The sequence below is a fragment of the Salvelinus alpinus genome, chromosome 5 (genome assembly GCF_045679555.1).
Source record: "Salvelinus alpinus chromosome 5, SLU_Salpinus.1, whole genome shotgun sequence".
NCBI lineage: Eukaryota > Metazoa > Chordata > Actinopteri > Salmoniformes > Salmonidae > Salvelinus > Salvelinus alpinus.
The window spans coordinates 83,791,098-83,813,810 of record NC_092090.1 but is presented as its reverse complement, the minus strand read 5'-3'; the positions used below and the strand labels follow the sequence as shown (position 1 = coordinate 83,813,810).

General features: G+C 42.1%; 1 protein-coding gene across 2 annotated transcripts in view; it reads left to right on the top strand.

Moving 5' to 3' along the window:
• LOC139577058 (cell surface hyaluronidase-like) overlaps positions 1-19,749 on the top strand; it is a 41,183-nt gene extending 21,434 nt beyond the window's left edge. For both annotated transcript variants that reach the window (XM_071403807.1, XM_071403808.1), the window contains exons 10-24: positions 474-543; positions 1,542-1,670; positions 4,811-4,899; positions 7,717-7,848; positions 8,331-8,366; positions 8,492-8,647; positions 13,945-14,122; positions 15,522-15,737; positions 15,860-16,071; positions 16,297-16,479; positions 16,682-16,904; positions 17,030-17,131; positions 17,418-17,563; positions 17,875-17,981; positions 18,199-19,749. In XM_071403807.1, the coding sequence (XP_071259908.1) occupies positions 474-543; positions 1,542-1,670; positions 4,811-4,899; positions 7,717-7,848; positions 8,331-8,366; positions 8,492-8,647; positions 13,945-14,122; positions 15,522-15,737; positions 15,860-16,071; positions 16,297-16,479; positions 16,682-16,904; positions 17,030-17,131; positions 17,418-17,563; positions 17,875-17,981; positions 18,199-18,392 (2,173 nt within the window). In that variant the 3' untranslated portion in view covers positions 18,393-19,749. The remainder of the gene's footprint in view (positions 1-473; positions 544-1,541; positions 1,671-4,810; positions 4,900-7,716; positions 7,849-8,330; positions 8,367-8,491; positions 8,648-13,944; positions 14,123-15,521; positions 15,738-15,859; positions 16,072-16,296; positions 16,480-16,681; positions 16,905-17,029; positions 17,132-17,417; positions 17,564-17,874; positions 17,982-18,198) is intronic.
• Positions 19,750-22,713: the final 2,964 nt, after the last annotated feature.

Sequence of the window (22,713 nt, the reverse complement as noted above, 5' to 3'; positions counted from 1 at the left end):
GTGTGTGTGTGTGTGTGAGAGAGTACGTGTGTGTGTGTGAGAGAGTACGTGTGTGTGTGTGTGTGTGTGAGAGAGTACGTGTGTGTGTGTGTGTGTGAGAGAGTACGTGTGTGTGTGTGAGAGAGTACGTGTGTGTGTGTGAGAGAGTACGTGTGTGTGTGTGAGAGAGTACGTGTGTGTGTGTGTGTGTGTGTGTGTGTGTGTGAGAGAGAGAGAGTACAGGTGTGTGTGTGAGAGAGTACAGGTGTGTGTGAGAGAGAGAGAGAGAGTGTGTGTGTGTGTGTGTGTTGGCAGAACTGTCCCTGGACAGGATTTATGTGGTAGAGGTGGATTATTCCATGGATAACAGGAGTCTCTGTTCTTATTAAATTAATAGATCCTGATATTAACAATCAGTTTGCCTGGAGACATCTCCTTAAATGCCCTTTCATCCTCCCTGTCTGTCTGTGTCTGCTCGGTGTGTGTTGTTTTAGGGCAGTGTCTACGTTCTGGATCGCCAACCCCAATAATAACCTCATAAGCAACGCTGCTGCTGGCTCCCAGGTATGACTGTAATAAGCATCTCTGCCTACCAACAAAACAACACTGTTTAATAATGAATGAATAACGATCAGCAGGGGACTGAGACTGTACATCTGGGGAGCCGCCCCCCCCCCCCCCCAGCTTTAAGGTTTAACCACTCATAAGGATCTAAGGCTGTGGCTTACCGGTTCATCTCATGTGATGAGGTGATAAATCTGGGGAGATATTGGGTTCTTACTTTTACATCAACAGCAATAAATGATGGCTTCAACCAGGAGATAAAGTTCAACATCAAGACCTTACTGTTCTAGTTCAAGCACAATTGTATCAATGTGCCTGTGCATTATACTCAATGACAGTACTCTCTCTGTGCAATACTCAAGGACAGTACTCTCTCTGTGCAGTTCTCTCTCTCTCTCTCTCTCTCTCTCGCTCTCTCTCTCTCTCTCTCTCTCTCTCTCTCTCTCTCTCTCTCTCTCTCTCTCTCTCTCTCTCTCTCTTCTCTCTCTCTCTTTCTCTCTCTTTTTCTCTCTCTCTTTCTCTCTCTCTCTTTCTCTCTCATATACCTGCTGTCTCGACCTCTGAATGCTCGGCTATGAAAAGCAAACTGACATTTACTCCTGAGGTGCTGACTTGTTGCACCCTCTATAACCACTTTGATTATTGTTTGACACTGCTGGTCATCTATGAACATTTGAACATTTAGAAGAACGATCTGGCCTTAATGGCCATGTACTCTTATAATCTCCACCGGGCACAGCCAGAAGAGGACTGGCCACCCGTCAGAGCCTTGTTCCTCTAGGTTTCTTCCTAGGTTCCTGTCTTTCTAGGGAGTTTTTCCTAGCCGCCGTGCTTCTACATCTGCATTGCTTGCTGTTTGGGGTTTTAGGCTGGGTTTCTGTATAAACACTTTGTGACATCTGCTGATGTAAAAAGAGCTTCTAAATACATTTGATTGATTATTACTCCAGGAACATTATTATTTTTCACTCCATTCACCCCCCCATGTCATCCTAAAGGATGCTGGGATATGGTATGTGTTCCACAGCTCATCCACAGGGGACTCTCATGGGCTGGTTCCAGAGACCCGGGCAGAACTGACCCCTTTGGGGATCTTCTACAACAACCGTGTGCACTCCAACTTTAAGGTACCACTCACTGGCAGCACTGTGTAAAAGACAAAAACACTGTGGTTCTGTGTGGCTCAGCTGGTAAAAGCATGGTGCTAACAACACCAAGGTCTTGGCGTTAAATTCCCGCAGGGACCACATACACAAAGTAGTAAGAGCTCTTCCAATTGTCTGATTTCGCCCACATACAGTATGCCAGCTCTCACTCAAAACCTTACACATGTACGAGTCCTTTTTATCCATGCCAAACTTGGTGCAAAACCACGCCCACGAGAAACCTAGCAACATTAAAAGCTGCGCTGATTGGTCAGAGTTCGGTTGTTTCCTGTGACGAAGCAAAGGCGCGCGAGAGAAGGAGGAACGTTAGAGATGGAATCCCCACCAAAACAAAACATTGCCATCCATACTTGCATTTTCCCGAATTGCCATTGATTCACTATTACTGACAATCATGTAATGTTAGTTTTCTACAGAGTCACATGTTTCTTGCCTTTCGTTTAGCTCATTTCAAACGATGCTGCGAACCTGCTCGTCTCCCGCAGTCGGTGGCATGGCAATCAGCGTGGCTTTGACTGTTGCTAGGTTACCCGTGGGTGTGGTTTTGCACCAAGTTTGGCGTGGATAATACGGGATCGGTGTCCCCACCGCGGGACGGTTGAGCTAACGTAGGCTATGTGATGTGATTAGCATGAGGTTGTAAGCAACAAGCTTAAATTCTTGTTATTCTAACTGCACTGTCCAATTTACAGTAGCTATTACAGTGAAAGAATACCATGCTATTGTTTGAGGAGAGTGCACAATTATGAACTTGAAAATGTATTAATAAACTAATTAGGCACATTTGGGCAGTCTTGATACAACATTTTGAACAGATATGCAATGGTTCATTGGATCAGTCTAAAACGTTGCACATATACTGCTGCCATCTAGTGGCCAAAATCTAAATTGCACCTGGGCTAGAATAATACATTGTGGCCTTTCTCTTGCATTTCAAAGATGATGGTACAAACAAAATACAAAAAAAATGCATGTTTTTTTCTTTGTATTTTCTCTTACCAGATCTATTGTGTTATATTCTCCTACATTATTTTCACATTTCCACAAATGTCAAAGTGTTTCCTTTCAAATGATATCAAGAATATGCATATCCTTGCTTCAGGTCCTGAGCTACAGGCAGTACTGTCATTTTAGGCGGGGGGGAAAAAGGGTCGGATCCTTAAGAGGATAAAAAGGACTCCACATGCACACCCACCTCACTCGCCGCACACAGACACGCACACTAGCATTTGTAATAGGCTTCTGTTTCTCTGGCTTAATAGCAAAATTAGGTTAGGTGAACTGGGAGGCCATTGTCCACTCTGACCACAAGTGCCTCTCTCATAAGGAGTGAGCTTACAGTCTCAAGACTATGCTTCAGTTATACACTACTGGTCAAAACTTTTAGAACAGCTACTCCTTCAAGGGGTTTTTCTTTATTTTTACTATTTTCTACATTGTAGAATAATAGTGAAGACATCAAAACTATGAAATAACACATATGGAATCATGTAGTAACCAAAAAAAGTGTTAAACAAATCAAAATATATTTTATATTTGAGATTCTTCAAATAGCCACCCATTGCCTTGATGACCAGCTTCACCTGGAATGCTTTTCCAACAGTCTTGAAGGAGTTCCCACATATTCTGAGCACTTGTTGGCTGCTTTTCCTTCACTCTGCGATCCGACTCACTCCAAACCATATCAATTCGGTTGAGGTCGGGGGATTGTGGAGGCCAGGTCATCTGATGCAGCACTCCATCAATTTCCTTCTTGGTAAAATAGGCCTTACACAGCCTGGAGTTGTGTTGGGTCATTGTCCTGTTGAAAAACAAATGAAACCAGATGGAATGGCGTATCGCTGCAGAATGCTGTGGTAGCCATGCTGGTTAAGTTGAATTCTAAATAAATCAGACAGTGTCACCAGCAAGGCACCCCCACACCATAACACCTCCTCCTCCATGCTTTACGGTGGGAAATACACATGCGGAGATCATCTGTTCACCCACACCGCGTCTCACAAAGACGTCGGTTAGAACCAAAGATTTCCAATTTGGACTCCAGACCAAAGGCCAAATTTCCACCGGTCTAATGTCCATTGATCGTGTTTCTTGGCCGAAGCTAGTCTCTTCTTCGCATTGGTGTCCTTTAGTAGTGGTTTCTTTGCAGCAATACAACCATGAAGGCCTGATTCACACAGTCTCCTCTGAACAGTTGATGTTGAGACGTGTCTGTTACTTGAACTCTGTGAAGCATTTATTTGGGCTGTAATTTCTGAGGTGCAGTTAACTCTAATGAACATATCCTCTGCAGCAGAGGTAACTCTGGGTCTTCCATTCCTGTGGCGGTCCTCATGAGAGCCAGTTTCATCATAGCGCTTGATGGTTTTTGCAACTGCACTTGAAGAAACTTAGTTATTAGTTATTGAAATGTTCCGGATTGACTGACCTTCATGTCTTAAGGTAATGATGGACTGTCGTTTCTCTTTGCTTATTTGAGCTGTTCTTGCCATAATATGGACTTGGTCTTTTACCAAATAGGGCTATCTTCTGTATACCAACCCTACCTTGTCACAACACAACTGATTGGCTCAAACACATTAAGAATGAAAGAAATTCCACAACTTCACTTTTAAGAAGGCACACCTGGTAATTGAAATGCATTCCAGGTGACTACCTCATGAAGCTGGCTGAGGGAATGCCAAGAGTGTGCAAAGCTGTCATCAAGGCAAAGGGTGGCTATTTGAAGAAGCTCAAATATAAAATATATTTAGATTTGTTTAACACTTTTGGTTACTACATGATTCCATATGTGTTATTTCATAGTATTGATGTCTTCACTATTATTCTACAATGTAGAAAATAGCAAAAATATAGAAAATCCTTGATTGAATAGGTGTTCTAAAACTTTTGACCGATAGTGTATACCTATGGTATATACACAGTCTCATTACATTGCATTCACACTTGAACTGCACATTACACACTACACTCTTATATCCCGTACATTTGACAATATATCTATTTCACAGAGTTGCTACTGTGTGCTATTACGACACTCACATGTAAAACTGTCCGACTCCTTTATGACCATAGTTCCCATACCTGTTTGTGTTACCCAGGCTGGGCTCTTCATTGATAAAGGTGTGAAGACCACCAATGCCAGTGCTGCAGACCCCCGGGAGTACCTGTGTCTGGACAACAACGCCAGGTAAGAATACAGGTCAAACTACATTGCATTTAGAATTACATTTCGACATGCAGGGATCAATCATTTGGATCAGTCATTGTCTATATATTTACTTGGTCTAGTAGGCTGTGGTTTAGTTAGTATCTATCTCTACAGCACTTACTGTAGATGGTATGTAGTTTATATGGTATGGTCTGTACTGGACTTTGATAGTCTGTACTGGTCGGTACTCTCCTTGTACAGTAGTCTGGAGGGTCTGGCAGGTTTGTGTTTACAGACAAAACAAGGCTCCAATCTGCACCAGTCTGTCCAAATACAAGCCTCTTCTTCAACAGATAGAAAGAAAATAGCTTAGGCCATCTAAGACCACTGCTTACGCTGTGTGTGTTTGTGTGTGAAGGTGAGGACTGAGTGTGTGTTTGTTTGTCTGTGTGCATAGTGTTTGTCTGTGTGCGTTGTGTTTGTCTGTGTGCATAGTGTTTGTCTGTGTGCATAGTGTTTGTCTGTGTGCATAGTGTTTGTCTGTGTGCATAGTGTTTGTCTGTGTGCATAGTGTTTGTCTGTGTGCATAGTGTTTGTCTGTGTGTGTTGTGTTTGTCTGTGTGCGTAGTGTTTGTCTGTGTGCGTAGTGTTTGTCTGTGTGTGTTTGTGTGCGTAGTGTTTGTCTGTATGCGTAGTGTTTGTCTGTTTGTTTGTGTGCGTAGTGTTTGCCTGTGTGCGTAGTGTTTGCCTGTGTGCGTAGTGTTTGTCTGTGTGCGTAGTGTTTGTCTGTGTGTGTTTGTGTGCGTAGTGTTTGTCTGTGTGTGTTTGTGTGCGTAGTGTTTGTCTGTGTGCGTAGTGTTTGTCTGTGCGTAGTGTTTGTCTGTGTGTGTTTGTGTGCGTAGTGTTTGTCTGTGTGCGTAGTGTTTGTCTGTGTGCGTAGTGTTTGTCTGTGTGCGTAGTGTTTGTCTGTGTGCGTAGTGTTTGTCTGTGTGCGTACTGTTTGTCTGTGTGTGTCTGTGTGCGTAGTGTTTGTCTGTGTGCGTAGTGTTTGTCTGTGTGCGTAGTGTTTGACTGTGTGCGTAGTGTTTGTCTGTGTGTATTTTCTAAGAGAGTGCTGTGCATCTGTGTGTCAGAGAGAGAGATCAAGAGTGTGTGTTTCTTAATTGAAAAGTGAAAGACTAAAGTTACATACATGGGATGCTTTAGTGAATTTCAGATTGTCTGGAATAGAAAAGGCAGAAAAAAATAATTTGTGATCCATGGAACGCACTGGCTAAACACAAAACACAAACACAAACACAAAAAAGCCTGCCTGTCTGTCAGTCTGTGCCTCTGCCTGTCTGAAATGCAGTGCCTCCAGATTCCCTAGTTGTAATCAAGACGATATTATGTACAATGCTTAATATTCACACAATTACCCCAATAATGTAAAAGTTCATTTGCAGTTTGTTTATTTAAAAATGAAAAGAAACCGCAACTTAAAATCTTAACCGTCATTTGGATCCAGGACACAAGTTCCACTGTGTCCTGGATGTGATCGGTCGTTTTGCGTTCGAGGCTTCGGAGTTTCTAAAACAGAGATTCTATTTGGCAGCAGGTTATTGCTGTGGCGGGGGGTATCATAGTCAACATACAATTATGATTTTAACGCTCTATCTGTAGTCATTTCACATACTGATTCTTTCTGACCCAAAAAAAGGAAGGCCTTTTTTATATCTGTATACTGGTCCTTTAATTCACTATCTGCAATGTGTTCACCTTCGCTAGGACAAGGCACATCTGATCCAACTCAATGGGAGTGAGTTCAAGTATATATTATAATATTCTGTTCTACACACACATATAATAGACTATTCAGTGGTGTTACACTATGTTATAGAAACTAACAGATAAGCACTGTTCCTTGTTCTACATTTTTATTAAATGGTGTGATGTTTTTTGTAGCTAATATTTTTTGTAATTTTTTAGTTAGTTTTTTTTTTTTTGCCAAACTAACAATGTCTTACTGTATTTAAATTATTTTATTTGATTTCAACTAACTTATTTTTTAATTCAGTTAAATATGTATATGTATATATCATAGAATAATTATTTATGATTGCACTATTACAAAATACATTTGACGAAGTATCGGTCATTATTCTGAGGGGATTCTGTTTCCCTTAGCAACTAATTCAGTGTGTTCATTGAATGGCTAAGTTTTCCCCCCCCTCTGCTTTGCTGTCAAGATGGTTTCAGATTAGCTATGGCATGTCTAGTATTTTTGCTGGATCCAGAGAATATTCTAATTCTTTGATTCTTTGCGTTGTCTTAACCCATATTGATTATAGCAATTGATAAATTGTCTATTGTATAACTAATTATTAATTGTGTAAGATCAAAAGCAATTTGATCTTGTAAGTTTCAGCTTGTGTTATCTGTTGCATTAAGCAAGGTACCATATTGTTTTGATTTTCACAAAAGAAAGTTCTCAGTTGTATTACAAAAATACAGTGACAATGTAGCAAATAACTCAAAAATACAAAAATACAGTGACAATGTAGCAAATAACTCACACAAAAAACAGAAGAAAATGTAATTCTACAGACCAACTGCGTAGCTACATTTAGCCTCTGCATTATTATCATTATTATTATTATTATTATTAAGTAGTAGTAGCATGCATTAGCATGTTTACCTGTCTGTAGGCAACATGATGTAGAAAATGTTCAGAAATAGCTTTTTTCTAAAGATGGAAAATAAAGAATGTTCAGTATTAAAAGGCAACTCTGCCACTTTTAATTTGTGGGTTGTTTTTATGTAGTATTTAGTGTTGTCCTACACAATTTGTATACTTTTTTAATGGGTCTGTTTCAGGTTCCGTCCACATGAGAATGCAGACCCAAACCGTCCCAGGGTGGCTGCTCTCATCGACACACTCATCGCCTTTAAGAACAACGACCTCGGAGCCTGGATACGAGGCGGTGACATTACCATTCAGAACTCTGGGTGAGTGCTGTGATGTCATCTCATTGAGCCCATGAATGTGGTTACTGTATCCTTGTTCATCAATGTGCTGTGCAGTAGTCACATCTCATCGCTTCTGTCTTCGATGTCCCTGTATGATTCGCACAGTGTCTCAGAAGTGACTCAGGTTTTACTGTAGCAACTTGCATTAGAATTAGTAGCTAGCATGCTAAGCTAACATGTTATCAAGTGGCCATCTCGGATGTGGCAAAGGGCCAGGAGTTCCTCTTTCTCAGTAGCAACTTGCATTAGAATTAGTAGCTAGCATGCTAAGCTAACATGTTATCAAGTGGCCATCTCGGATGTGGCAAAGGGCCAGGAGTTCCTCTTTCTCAGTCCTCAAGGCTATGGATGACATTGAACTGGTGACTCCTACACTTCTGGGTTAGCCCTACTCAGTGGAGCTCTCACACAGTGCACGTCTACAATGCAGAATGAATGATACATTCATTCTCTGGTTATAGATTTGCAGACAATGGGGTGGGACTCTCCTTTGCGAGGTATGTACCAAGGCTCCTGTGTCTGTTTCTACACCTGTGTTTCTGTCTGTACATTCCTAACACCCCCACTACACATACACTTATGCTCAAAAACACATCCTGTCCCTTTCCTCTCCCTCCGTCAGTGACGGTAGTTATCCTAAGGACGAGGGTTCCAGTCAGGAAGTGACTCAGTCTCTGTTTGTGGGAGAGAGCCGGAACCGTGGCTTCAACGGAGGCCAGAACAAGTACTGGGGCCAGGGAGGAGCAGACGGCAAGATGAGGACACTACCCAGGAACAGGTGTGTGTGTTCTCGTGTGTGCATGTGTGAAAAATATTGTAATAAAAAACTGTAGATAGTGTTGGAGAGGTGCATTGCTCTTGTAAGGGAAGTACTGCTTTGACTAACTTCCTGTAATAGGATACATGTTTTTTTAATGTTTGTATCACTTCTGTGTTTCCTGAGAACCAATTTCCTCCATCCGCGTAGTAAGCCTCCTTTGAGGCAAAACACCCAGTTTTCATAACTTCATAACTCTCCATATTCTTATAATTTTTGTCCAAAACGAAAAGGCTTGATGTTCCACAAGGTTAGCAGCAACATTGTGCAACAGATACTGGGTTTCTGAGCCCAGCTCATTGGCTATTTAGCTAGCTTTGTTTGACCCCAATTGGTGCTTATTTTACAAAGTTACAGTCAATCAAGTGAAGACCGCCCGCGTCATCGGCGTGCCATAAAGGCGCCGCTCTCTGACCAAATTTGGTGTCCTATAGGATATACTACACACCTAATGATATAGTGAAGTCTGGTTACGTTCTAGGATCTCTGAGGAATAAATACGAACGTGATTTGACTGGTTGAAACAACGTTTAGGGTTAGATTTTCACAGATTCCTTTCTTTACAAATTGAACGAGTGGAAATACAAAATCAATCGTGCATGCTATATGGGCCTTTTTAGGATATGAAAAAGGATTTTATCTAACAAAACGACACTTCATGTTATCTCTGGGACCCTTGGGAGGATAAATCAGAGCAAGATTTTAGAATGTAAGTACACATTTCACCTTTAGAGGTGCATTTCTCAAACCTATCGTGGTGAAAAAAGTGTTTTGTTGTTAGGAGCTCTCCTCAAACAATAGCATGGCATTTTTTTCGCAGAAATAGCTACTGTAAATTGGACAGTGCAGTTATATTAACAAGAATTTAAGCTTTCAGCCGATATAAAACACTTATGTACCGAGATTTGTTGTTTCTCTAAAATCTGCGATCGTGACACACGGCGAACATGATTTACAACTGTCCCGTTGACGGGACGCCTATCCCTAAATTAACCTCTACGGGATCGGTGTCCCCCCGCGGGACGGTTGAGCTAACGTAGGCTAATGTGATTAGCATGAGGTTGTAAGTAACAAGAACATTTCCCAGGACATACACATATCTGATATGGGCAGAAAGCTTAAATTCTTGTTAATCTGGTTTTGCACCAAGTTTGGCGTGGATAATACAGGATCGGTGTGTCCCCCGCGGGACGGTTGAACTACCGTAGGCTAATGTGATTAGCATGAGGTTGTAAGCAACAAGCTTAAATTCTTGTTAATATAACTGCACTGTCCAATTTACAGTAGCTATTACAGTGAAATAATGCCATGCTATTGTTTGAGGAGAGTGCACAATTATGAACTTAAATGTATTAATAAACCAATTAGGCACATTTGGGCAGTCTTAATACAACATTTTGAACAGATATGCAATGGTTCATTGGATCAGTCTAAAACGTTGCTCATACACTGCTGCCATCTAGTGGCCAAAATCTAAATTGCAGCTGGGCTAGAATAATACATTATGGCCTTTCTCTTGCATTTCAAAGATGATGGTACAAAAGGAAAATACAAAAAAAAATCATGTTTTTTGTCTTTGTATTATCTTTTACCAGATCTATTGTTCTATATTCTCTTACATTATTTTAAAATTTCCACAAACTTCAAAGTATTTCCTTTCAAATGGTATCAAGAATATACATTACCTTGCTTCATGTCCTGAGCTACAGGCAGTTAGATTTGGGTATATAATTTTAGGCAAAATTGGAAAAAAGGGTCCGATCCTGAAGATTCAAAGGTCTTACTCATATTGGCTACAGAGAGCGTGATCACAGTCATCCGGAACAGCTGATGCTCTCATGCTTGGTTCAGTGTTGCTTGCCTCGAAGTGAGCATAGAAGGCTTAATTGTCTGCGTCACTGGACAGCTCGCGGCTGGGTTTCTCTTTGCAAGCCCTGCCACATCCGACGAGCATCAGAGCAGGCGTAGTAGGATTCGATCTTAGTCCTGTGTTGATGCTTTGCCTGTTTGATGGTTCGTCGGAGGGCGTAATGGGATTTATTATAAGCGTCCGGATTAGTGTCCCGCTCCTTGAAAGCGTCAGCTCTAGCCTTTAGCTCAGTACAGATGTTTCCTGTAATCCATGGCTTCTGGTTGGGATATGTACGTATGGTCACTGTAGGGACAACGTCATAGATGCATGTATTAATGAAGCCGGTGACTGATGTGGTATACTCCTCAATGGCATCGGATGAATCCCGGAACATATTCCAGTATGTGCTAGCGAGACAGTCCTGTAGCTTAGCATCCGCTTCATCAGACCACTTCTGTGTTGAGCGCATCACTGGTACTTCCTGTTTGAATTTTTGCTTGTACGCAGGAATCAGGAGGATAGAGTTATGGTCAGATTTGCCAAATAGAGGGTGAGAGGGAGCTTTGTACACTTCTGTGTGTGTGGAGTAAAAGTGATCTGGAGTTTTGTCCCCCCCTCTGGTTGCACATGTGACATGCTGATAAAAATGAGGTAAAACAGATTTCAGTTTTCCTACATTAAAGTCCCCAGCCACTAAGAGCGCCACCTCTGGATGAGTATTTTCTTGTTTGCTTATGGCCTTATACAGCTCGTTGAGTGCGCTCTTAGTGCCAGCATCGGTTTGTGGTGGATAATAGACAGCTACGAATAACAGTGTTGTCTACAGCTTATCATGAGGTACTCTAACTCAGGTAAACAAAACCTTGAGACTTTCTTAATATTAGAGCTTGCACACAAGCTGTTGTTGACAAAGACACACCACCCTCCCTGATCTTACCGGAGGCTGCTGTTCTGTCTTGCCGATGCACGGTAAACCCAGCTAACTGTATATTATCCATGTCCTTGTTCAGCCACGACTTGATGAAACAGGATATTACAGTTTTTAATGTCCCATTGATAGGATCGTCTCGAACGGAGGTCATCCAGTTTATTCTCTAGTGATTGCATGTTTGCCAGTATAATGGAGGGTAAAGGCGGATTATCCACTCGCCGACGCAGTCTCGCCAGGCATCCGGCTCTACGACCTCTGTAACAACGTCTCCTCTTCATATGAATAACGGGGATTTGGGCCTGGTCCGGGAGGAGCAGTATATCCTTTACTTACGACTCATTAAAGAAAAAAATATTCTCCAGTTCAAGGTGAGAAATCACTGTTCTGATGTCCAAAAGCTTTTTTCGGTCATAAGAAACGATGGCAGAAGCATTATGTACAAAAAAAGTTCAAAACAGCACCCCAAAAAACAATTGGTAAGGAGCCTGTATGACAGGTTGTTATATCAGGGTTGAGGGTTTGGTCACACTTTAAACAAACTACAACTTAGAAAGGAATTAAAGAGCATTTATAAAGTCTCCATAAGCACTAAGTTATTGCTTAGCAAAGTCATACTACATAAAGGGTGATATAAAAGTTCATAACATCTGGTGCTTTGCATATCCCCTTCTCTGGCTGCTCCCTTTCTGGAGGCTGTAAAACGTGGTAACAGCTAATTGCTGCATGCCCTGATTTCTCCAGCTACTCCCTCATTCATGACGGCCCTGTCATCCCTCTCTGGGATGTACTGGCCTTTTTACACACTTCCTGACCACACTAACGGCTAGATGTTTGGTCACAGCCAGAATTTTCATAGAATGAGACAAAACAACATACCCTTCTTATCTAGTTAGACTTCAATGACCGTTTTTTTCCCGCTGATAAGACAACAAGCTGATGAAGCTAGCAATAGGCCTAATGTTTCTCTCCAGTGTTATAAATAGCTATACGCTGAGTGTACAAAACAGTAAGAACCCCTTACTAATATTGAGTTGCTCCCCCCTTTTGCCATCAGAACAGCCTCAATTCATCGGGGCATGGTCTCAACAAGGTGTTGAAAGCGTTCCACAGGGATGCTGGCACATATTGACTCCAATGCTTCCCACAGTTGTATGAAGTTGGCTGGATGTTCTTCGGGTTCAGTAGTGTGGTCAGGTGCCACAAAGAGGGACTTAGGAAAATTTCAGTTGACTCAGAACAGGGCAGCACGGCTGGCCCTTAAAAGTACACGGAGACCTAACATTAATGACATGCATGTCAATCTTTCATGGCTCAAAGTGGAAGAGAGATTGACTTCATAACTACTTGTTTTTTGAAAGAGGTGTTGACAAGCTGTCACGCCCTGACCTTAGAGCCTTTTTATGTATCTATTTGGTTTGGTCAGGGTGTGATTTGGGTGGGCGTTCTATGTTCTTTATTTCTATGTTTTGTATTTCTATGTTTTGGCCGGGTATGGTTCTCAATCAGGGACAGCTGTCATTCGTTGTCTCTGATTGGGAATCATACTTAGGCAGCCTTTTTTCCTTTGGTGTTTGTGGGTAGTTCTCTTTGTTAGTGGTACTATAGCCCTGTTAAGCTTCACGGTCGTTTCTTTTTTTCTTGTTTTGTTGGCGACATTAAAATAAAAGGAATATGTACGCTCACCGCACTGCACCTTGGTCTCCTTCCGATGACAGCCGAGACACAAGCTGAATGTACCGAGCTGTCTGTTTAAAATACTTGCATGCAGCTCGGACACCCATGCATTCCCCACAAGACATGCCACCAGAGGTCTCTTCAAAGTCCCCAAGTCCAGAACAGACTATGGAGACGCACAGTACTACATATGGAACTATTCCACATCAGGTAACTGATGCAAGTAGTAGAATCAGATTTAAAAAACAGGGAAAAAAATAAATCTTATGGAACAACAGGGACTGTGAAGAGACATGGACACATGGACACGCATGCATTGTGATATTGTTGTATAGTGGTATCAATTTTTTTTTATTGTAGTAGTGTAATAATGTTATATGATTATATTATATGTACCGTTTTATCTTTTGATTTAATGTAAGTGCTTTATGTTTGGATCCCAGGAAGAGTAGCTGCTGCCTTGTCTTGCCCATTCACCCTATGAATGGCACACATACATAATCCATGTCTTAATTGTCTCAAGGATTAAAAATCCTTCTTTAACCTGTCTCCTCCCCTTCATCTACACTGATTGAAGTGGATTTAACAAGTGACATCAATAAGGAATAATAGCTTTCATCTGGATTCACCTGGTCAGTCTGTCATGGAAAGAGCAGGTATTCTTAATGTTTTGTACACTCAGTGTAGATGCTCTGGATCAACTGATGCTGTCTTGAATGTAACGTGACTTGTGTTGTTTGTGTTAGCTCGGTGTGACTCTAGTCATGTTTGTTGTGTGACTCTCATACGGATTTTTTAAAGGACGTTCCCGATCCGCGGCTTCCAGATATATGACGGTCCTGTGCGGATCACTCAGAGCACATTCCGAAATTACATCCCGACGAAGGAGCGTTTCACCAGCGCGGTGGGCTTCAACCTAAAGAACACCTGGCAGCTCACACCACGCAACAACCTGTCCAAGCTTAGCTTCCAGCCCACTGTGAGTAGCCATCACATCACTCCACCTTTCATCCTAGAAGTGCACACTCATTCTCTGACACTCATGCATTGGATTGGTGTAAGCACGGTGTAGGGAGTTTCTGCCATATTCCTTAGACCAGTCCTTTCCTTTTAAATCCACGAGGGGGAGTTTAGGAGTGCACACTTCAGGAGAAGTGCCATTGCCTCTTCTCTGTTGTTCTCAAATACTGACGTAATAATGATGTTACAAAGAAAAAGTCTGATAAGAATGTGATAATTATATCCGGACTCTGGTCCGGAAGCAAAATTCCTGCAATTTTGCCATGGGGTTTTGTACTATGTATTTAAATAATATATTCTAATATTTCTACTACTGTACATTGCATTTTAGTTACACTGTTTCTACACACCATTTATGTATTTATATATACTGGATTTTTTACATAGCTCACCCTATATCATTCTTAGTAGATTAATCTGGTGTATATACATATAGATTGCATTACTGTTATGTGCTATTTGGATTCATTGGATTTGTTCTGACATTTCAAGATAAAAAAAAAATGTAAGTATTATTTGTGTATATATTTGACATTTTACTGCATTGTTTGGAACTAGTAACATAAGCATTTATCTTCATCCGCTATAACATCTTCTACACCGTGTACGTGACCAATAAACGTATATTTGATATGATTTGATAAAGGTCACTGACTGAAACATTAGTGTCTATGGAGTTTTCCTTTGCCAAATCAGGCAAAGTAACCATCTGAAACCTCCCGTCTGCTTGTTTGCACATTGTCATGATTCCGTTCTGATGGGCCTAGTTTAGTTTTTGTGCCACTTGTGTTTACATTGAAAGCTTTGATTTTGAAGTGCAGGGATCAGACACTGTTTTCCTGCATGCACTCTTTCCCTCTGTCTGTTTCCTTTTTGGCCGTTGGTTCGGTCCTATCTGTTGGAAGAATCTCTGAGTTGGCATTTTACTGGAACCAGTGGTTGGGTGGAGACCCCATGCTGAGAGATAGGGAGAGCGAAGGGGAGGTTCTGGATGAAAGTCATTCTGAATTGGAGAGCCCTCTAGTGTCGGGGATGTGGTGACCAGCTCGACTCAACTTTTCAAGCTTGACTAAACTCAAAATATCCCTTTTCAAAATGGCTTTCAAGGACTTTTGTTGAACGCTCATCACTGACACCTGGGTTGAATTCATTTGGAACGTTTTGCTACAGTCTATATTAATGAATACGATCATAATATACATTCAGCTCAACTCTCAAATACTATAGACCTATAAGATCAAAGTTAGGAAACCTGCACACCAAATTGCGCGTCATCACTTTTTAGGCCATACATATCTTTGTAAGTCACTGGTTGTGTTTTGTCATGTCTGTGTTTTAAAACCTATTGTTTGTGACAGGTGGGTCTGAGGGCATTCTTCGGGCGTCCGGGCCAGTGGTTCGACGAGAATGATCTGGACGGGGATAAGAACTCCATCTTCCATGACGTGGATGGCTCTGTGACGGGCTACAGGGACACGTATGTAGGCAGAGCAGACAACTACCTGATCCGTCACCCCGGCTGTGTCAACATCACCCAGTGGAACGGAGTGGTCTGCAGTGGCACCTACTCTCAGGTACGGATGGGACAGTGGCCCTAATGCCTATCACCAGTGACTTTATTCACTGCTTAGGATATACACTGCATAGAAGTGATCAAACTCTATTGGTCTATTATTTTGTAATGCGTGTCCTCCAGGTGTATATCCAGACCCAGGGAGCTTCCAGCCTCAGTCTGTCCATCAGTAGAGATGACTACCCTGAGGCTCCTCTGGTGCTGAGGGGTATTAACAGCCAGGGGGCCCTGTCCCAGCAGTACCAGCCTATCCTCATGATGAGCAAGAGCTACACCCTGCATTGGAACGGTCCGGCTCCCAGAGAGATTGTCCTTTCCCTCATTAACTTCAACCAGTGAGTGGCACACTGGGACTGATGTGTGTGTGTGTCTTTTAAGGTGGTTGGTCTGGGTGTTTGTCCACATTGAAACTGGTCTTGGTCTCGATACACTGGGTCAGGATTTGGGTCAGGAGGTCTCTGGTTTTTCTGCTGTGTGTGCGATAAGAGGATGTGTTTGTCAGTTTGTAAGACAGATCTTTAACCTTCATTGTCACCTGTTGACTCCTCCTTTCTCTCCAGAGGTGACTGGGCGCTGGTGGGTCTCTGCTACCCGTCCGACACCACCTTCCAGGTCATGGCTGACATCAACGATCGCCAGAGTAACATCTTCGATGACATCAGCGACTATGGGCCTGTGTTCTCCCTCGCTGAACTGGAGAAGAGGCTGCTGGAGAGGAAGTATTTCTTTGACCGCAGTGTGGGGTGAGTCACTATACCCTAATGTCTCTCTATCCATATGGCTATATCTACTGTACCTCTCTCTCCCTCTAGAATTTTTACTTAGTCTCCTATTGACTTCAATGTATGACTAAGTGAACATTTTGCTTAAGTTAGGATTCGCCCCTGTCTGTCTCGCTCTCCTTCATCACTCTCTCTCAATTAACACCGGCCTCTCCTCTCCCAGCTTGCTGTGGCTGTATTTGCGGGCGAGGCAGGGGCGCGATGGCCACAGTTACTGCTCGGTTAAGGGCTGCGAGAGAGTGAAGGTGATGGCCAGCACGTCGTCCTCCAAACTGACCTGTAACTGCACGGCCAAGGCCTACCCCAAATACACCAAGACTCCCTCGGCAGTGGTCCCCATGCCCACCCTCAGCACCCAACCATGCAAGGACTGTGGGGCCTCTCAGGTTAGCCTACTAGTCCCCCACACTGTCTTTGTTCCATTAGTATGCAATTCTATTGGAAAAGGAATGAGCTCATGTTGTGTTGTCTGACATAAGAGCCCTGCATTAATCTGTGTGTTTTCTGGTAGCTGGTGTTTTCCAGTGACCCGTGGAACTCCTACCTCCAAACTCAGATCAAATCGCTCAGCAGCAAGGAGCAGCAGACTGGAGACACACAATCCTTTATCACTGTGAGTGCCACAGATTTAAATATAACACAGTATTACATTAGAGAATAGTTTCCCGGTGCCACAGAATCACAGTGTGTATAATGAGTGTTTGCATGTTGTTGGTGTGCTGTTGTTTAACTTTCATCAAACGGCCATTATAAATGTTTATGAATGAAATACTAATCTATTAATAGTATGCACACTATTGATCAATACAAAAGCACCACCCATATTTTTAATCGGTTTGTGGTTGTAGCATGCCAGCTGTATCTCTTACCCACTTTTCTACAACGTCTTCTTCTTTCAGGTGAACAGTGAGACATTCTCCTTCACACAGCCAGGCATCTTCCTGGTCTCTGTTGATGCCTGCTCTGGAAAAGTCACAAATAAGAGATCTTTCTCCAAAATGGACTCCAAAATGGAGGAGTATCTTAAAACTGGATTACCAAAGAGGTGAGGGGGAAGAATTAGGGCCTTGCTGGTTGGAGTTAGAACTCGATTGGTGGTCTGTTGCAGACCTGGGTTCAAATACTATTTGAAATCTTTCAAATACTTTGAGCATTGCTTTAGTTAACCTGGAGTGCCAGTTGGGTGGGGTTTGCGGTTTTGGCACTTCTATTGGTTTCATTGCAACAAGGTGCATTTAAGAGAATTGTAAGAGGTAGCATTTCTTTGTCTGTTAGAAGTTCTATCATTTTGATCAGAGGCATTTGACTTGATGGAGAATTGATGAATCATAATTGCTTATATTTTCTCATGACTAGGTCAATAGTACTTCTGGGAACGCGAGGGCAGCCCGATGGCTTGGTCAGTGTTGCACGATATCTGGTCCCCCTGGGCATGACTAAGGCAGCAGATCTGCAGAGTAAAGGTAGGTGTCACTCTCAAATGGTTCCCTGTTGCAGGTGCTATTACTGTAGGCCAGGTCTAGTTTTTCTATCCAATTTTCTGTTCCTCGTTATTGTTTTCCTCTTTTCTTCCTGCTGTCTCTCCAACTATGTATTTTCTCTGCAATGTATACTTTTTCTTCTTTCTCTGCTCACCTCATTACAGTATTTTCCACATGACACTTTGTGTTTCTCTCACAGAGAGCCTGGTGTTTTGGGGGTTCCAGGGTGGCTCTGCCCCCCCTCCGTGGGCCTCCATCCTGGTTGGGCAGGGTGAGGAGGGGCTGGGGCTGCAGGAGCGCTACCTCCCCCTGGGCCTGGAGGCCTACGGCTGCACACAGACCAGCACACGCAGAGACCTGGAGCTACTGAGGACCGCCACAGGACCACAATGACAAATGTGAACACAATTTAACCAAAACACAACCAACCAGCAAATGAATGTGAACTGCTGAACTTTTATTTATTATTTTATTGGCAAAGATGTTTAATAATTTGGGGGGTAATTTACTGTGTGTGTGTGTGTGTTTGCGTGGGTGTGATATGTGTGTGTGTGTGTGTGTGTGTGTGTGTGTGTGTTAAATTTGACTGGGAAGTGGGAATCAATGGGGATGGACCCAGAATGGAACTATAAGAGCAAATTAACAAAGTAAGTAACCACATCAAACTTGTGTGGTCTGTCACTTCTATCCAGTTACCCCTGATCGGTTTTTGGTTCAGGCCAGCATTTGACCTGTCTGCTGCTCACCACGTCCATAGACGAAACACATCATTTAGAAGAAGACTGAATTAGCAAATCAAAGGAAAAACTTCTGTCTGTTTCCTCGCTCCTTTTTTCTGCAGTTTTTGCGTGTCCCTGGGGGCATTTTGTTCAGCGACCAGATCTGTTAAGGGCAGCTGTATCTTAATGAAAACATTTTGTATTGGATTCCGTTGAGATTGTTGTATTTCCAACAAACCTTTTTTCCCAGGATGTGTCCTTTTTTGTTCCATATTTATTTGATCTCTACACAGTGACACTTTCCCCTAGGGCTGGCTACGCATGCAGCAGAGATGGTTTGTTTCTCGTTTTCTTCTCATTATCTTACCGTTGAAACTGCATTTCCAACTAATTTACCTTTTAGTCTGGTCATGTATGTTGTTTATTATGTATAAATGCCAAAAGTATGTGTTACGGGGGGACATTTTACAAGGTAAATATTGCCTTGAAACGAACACAGACTAGTAGTCCATACCAAAACCATGGCTTACTGTACCTCTGTGGCCTCAGCAGGTGATTTGAGCAGGGCTCCCCCACTGTGCCGGCGATTAGTGACTTTCTGTATGTGATTGGGTGCATTCATTTTAGCTCGCCCGGTAAAGATTTCACTTTAAGATCTAAGGAATGGTCAAACATTTGCAAACTCCGCCTACCCGGTGCCCTGGACGAGCTAAAATTAATGCAACCATTGTGAGAGAGCCTCTGAAGAGAAGGACCTGCTTTTGAACCACTGTTCTGCTGTAAATAAGATGTTTTTTGTTATGCAAATGCTTTTAAGATGCACACTCCAAATTGAGCACTTTGAATAGGAATGAGTATTGAGGGATGTTGAGAAGCTGTCTGTATACTGTGAGAGTGCCTTTCAATTTGCTATGAGTTGTATTTGAAATGTTGAATCACTATACTCATGAGTTTATTTCTTTAATCAAACCTTTATATTTGAATTCTCACATCCTCAGTGCTCTTCTGAAATTGCAGAGATGATAACTTTGTGATAGTGTCCTGTCATCATTGTCTTGTCATTATTTTAGCTGATGTATTCAACAAAATCAAGGATGCCTCTAGGATGACTTAATGTTATGCACAAAGGAATCAGATTACTGAAATCTCTGATCTAGCCTATGAGACTAATGGGACAGCTGTATAGTCGACTTGGGTTATAGAGGGCAAGAAAGTTTAGGTAGGGACTCGGAGACGATCAAGAACAGTGCATTTCTTATGCTGTACTTGCTACTTGACAATCTTACCACTTGGGGGCAGGCTTGTTCTAATAGTTAGGAAGTCCTATCTAACCAAAACCATGCCATCAATCTGTAACATGAGTTTTCATGCTACAGATGTAATATGAAACTCCTATGAGAACAGACATAAAGACTTAATGTGGGATCATTCATTGTTCAAAACAGTATTCTGAACCTTTGAATACACATAATATTATTGAAGGTTTCCTATTTTAATGATAGTAGGAAAGGAGAGAGGAAGAAACGTGGCAGAGGGGGCTTGAACCCCCATCGTCAGCGCTACCACTACACCGTTGAAATCAATACTGGATACGTTCACAAGTCAGTCATTTGACTTGCATAAGCGTTACACGTAGAGGCTCTCTGGCTGACCTGGTCATGGCTTCAATTCCATATACTTCATTTGTGATTGATGGGTCCTTTCAAGCATTTATCAGAAGCTCTTAACCAGAGTGACTTACAGTAAGTAGTGAATACATACATTTTTGTACTGGTCCCCTGTGGGAATCGAATCCACCACCCCAGGCTCTATCTACTGAGCCACACAAGAGCTATGCTAATACTGTGACTGTAGTTAATACAGAGTTGTCTGGGGGACAGGAAGTCCGTGTCCGCTCGTTAGGGGCCCTGCAATGATGCCATCATAGTTTTTTCAAAGTTTATTTTTTATTACTAGGTTTTTTGAATAAGGACAAACAGAGTTCAATCTAGCGCCAAATGGCCTTTTTGACACGTAACACGTAACTCATTCTTAATTTCTGTCCGCCCACGCGCACAGCTACATAATTTATAGTTTAGCGCGAACCTCCGATGGCGGATAAATTTGAGCACTGAATTGTTGGAAGACCAACAACCTCTGTAAAGGTGAAAATATGTAGCTAGACAGCTGTGTACTTACTGTTTATTTTCTCTGTATTATGGCTTTTGAAGTATTGCAGTTCTAACTGTCATAATGGCCACCAATCACAGAAGCAACACCTAGCTGCTGATTATTCGGTCGTCCATTACAGTTGAGCGCAGGTGTATGCCAAATCATTTCATAGGCAGGCTAGTAGGTTAAACTGATCTCATTCATTTGTAGTCTAATAACCCTCCTAATCGTGAATATTCTGTTGCTAAGGTTCCAATTAGGCTTTTAAATTCTGTGTGAATGTAATTAGAAGTCAGTTGAAGTCAGAAGTTTACATACACCTTAGCCAAATACATTTAAACTCCGTTTTTCACAATTCCGAACATTTAATCCTAGTTTCAGTTAGGATCACCACTTTATTTTAAAAATGAAATGTCAAAATAATAGAGAATTATTTATTTCAGCTTTTATTTATTTCACATTCCCAGTGGGTCAGAAGTTTACTTACACTCAATTAGTATTTGGTAACGTTGCTTTTAAATTGTTTAACTTGGGTCAAATGTTTCAGGTAGCCTTCCACAAGCTTCCCACAATAAGTTGGGTGAATTTTGGCCCATTCCTCCTGACAGAGCTGGTGTAACTGAGTCAGGTTTGTAGGCTTCCTTGCTCGCACAAGCTTTTTCAGTTCTACCCAGTTCTATAGGATTGAGTTCTGGGCTTTGTGATGGCCACTCCAATACCTTGACTTTGTTGTCCTTAAGCCATTTTGCCACAATTTTGGAAGTATGCTTGAGGTCATTGTCCATTTGGAAGACCCATTTGCGACCAAGCTTTAACTTCCTGACTGATGTCTTGAGATGTTGCTTCAATATTTCCACATACTTTTCCTCCCTCATGATGCCATCTATTTTGTGAAGAGCACCAGTCCCTCCTGCAGCAAAGCACCCCCCACAACATGATGCTACCACTCCTGTGCTTCACGGTTGGGATAGTGTTCTGCGGCTTGCAAGCCTCCTCCTTTTTCCTACAAAACATAACGATGGTTATTATGGCTAAACAGTTCTATTTTGTTTCATCAGACCGGAGGAAATTTCTCAAAATTTCATAACTTTCAGGTTATGTCGATATAGGACTCGTTTATTGTGGATATAGATACTTTTGTACCTGTTTCCCCAGCATCTTCACAAGGTCCTTTGCTGTTGTTCTGGGATTGATTTGCACTTTTCGCACCAAAGTACATTCATCTCTAGGAGACAGAATGCGTCTCCTTCCTGAGCGGTATGACAGCTGCGTGATCCCATGGTGTTTATACTTGCGTACTATTGTTTGTACAGATGAATGTGGTACCTTCAGGTGTTTGGAAATTGCTCACAAGGATGAACCAGACTTGTGGAGGTGTACAATTTTTTTTCCTGAGGTCTTGGCTGATTTCCTTAGATTTTCGCATGATGTCAAGCAAAGAGGCACTGAGTTTGAAGGTAGGTCTTGAAATACATCCACAGGTACACCTCCAATTGACTCAAATTATGTCAATTAGCCTATCAGAAGCTTCTAAAGCCATGACATCATTTTCTGGAATTTTCCAAGCTTTTTATAGGCACAGTCAACTTAGTGTATGTAAACTTCTGACCCACTGGAATTGTGATACAGTGAATTATAAGTGAAATAATCTGTCTGTAAACAATTGTTGGAAAAATTAGTTGTGTCATGCACAAAGTAGATGTCCTAACCGACTTGCCAAAACTAGTTTGTTAACAAGACATTTGTGAAGTGGTTAAAAAACAAGTTTTAATGACTCCAACCTAAGTGTATGTAAACTTTCCACTTCAACTGTATGTCACGTGCAAGCTTAAGTGTGTGCAGCA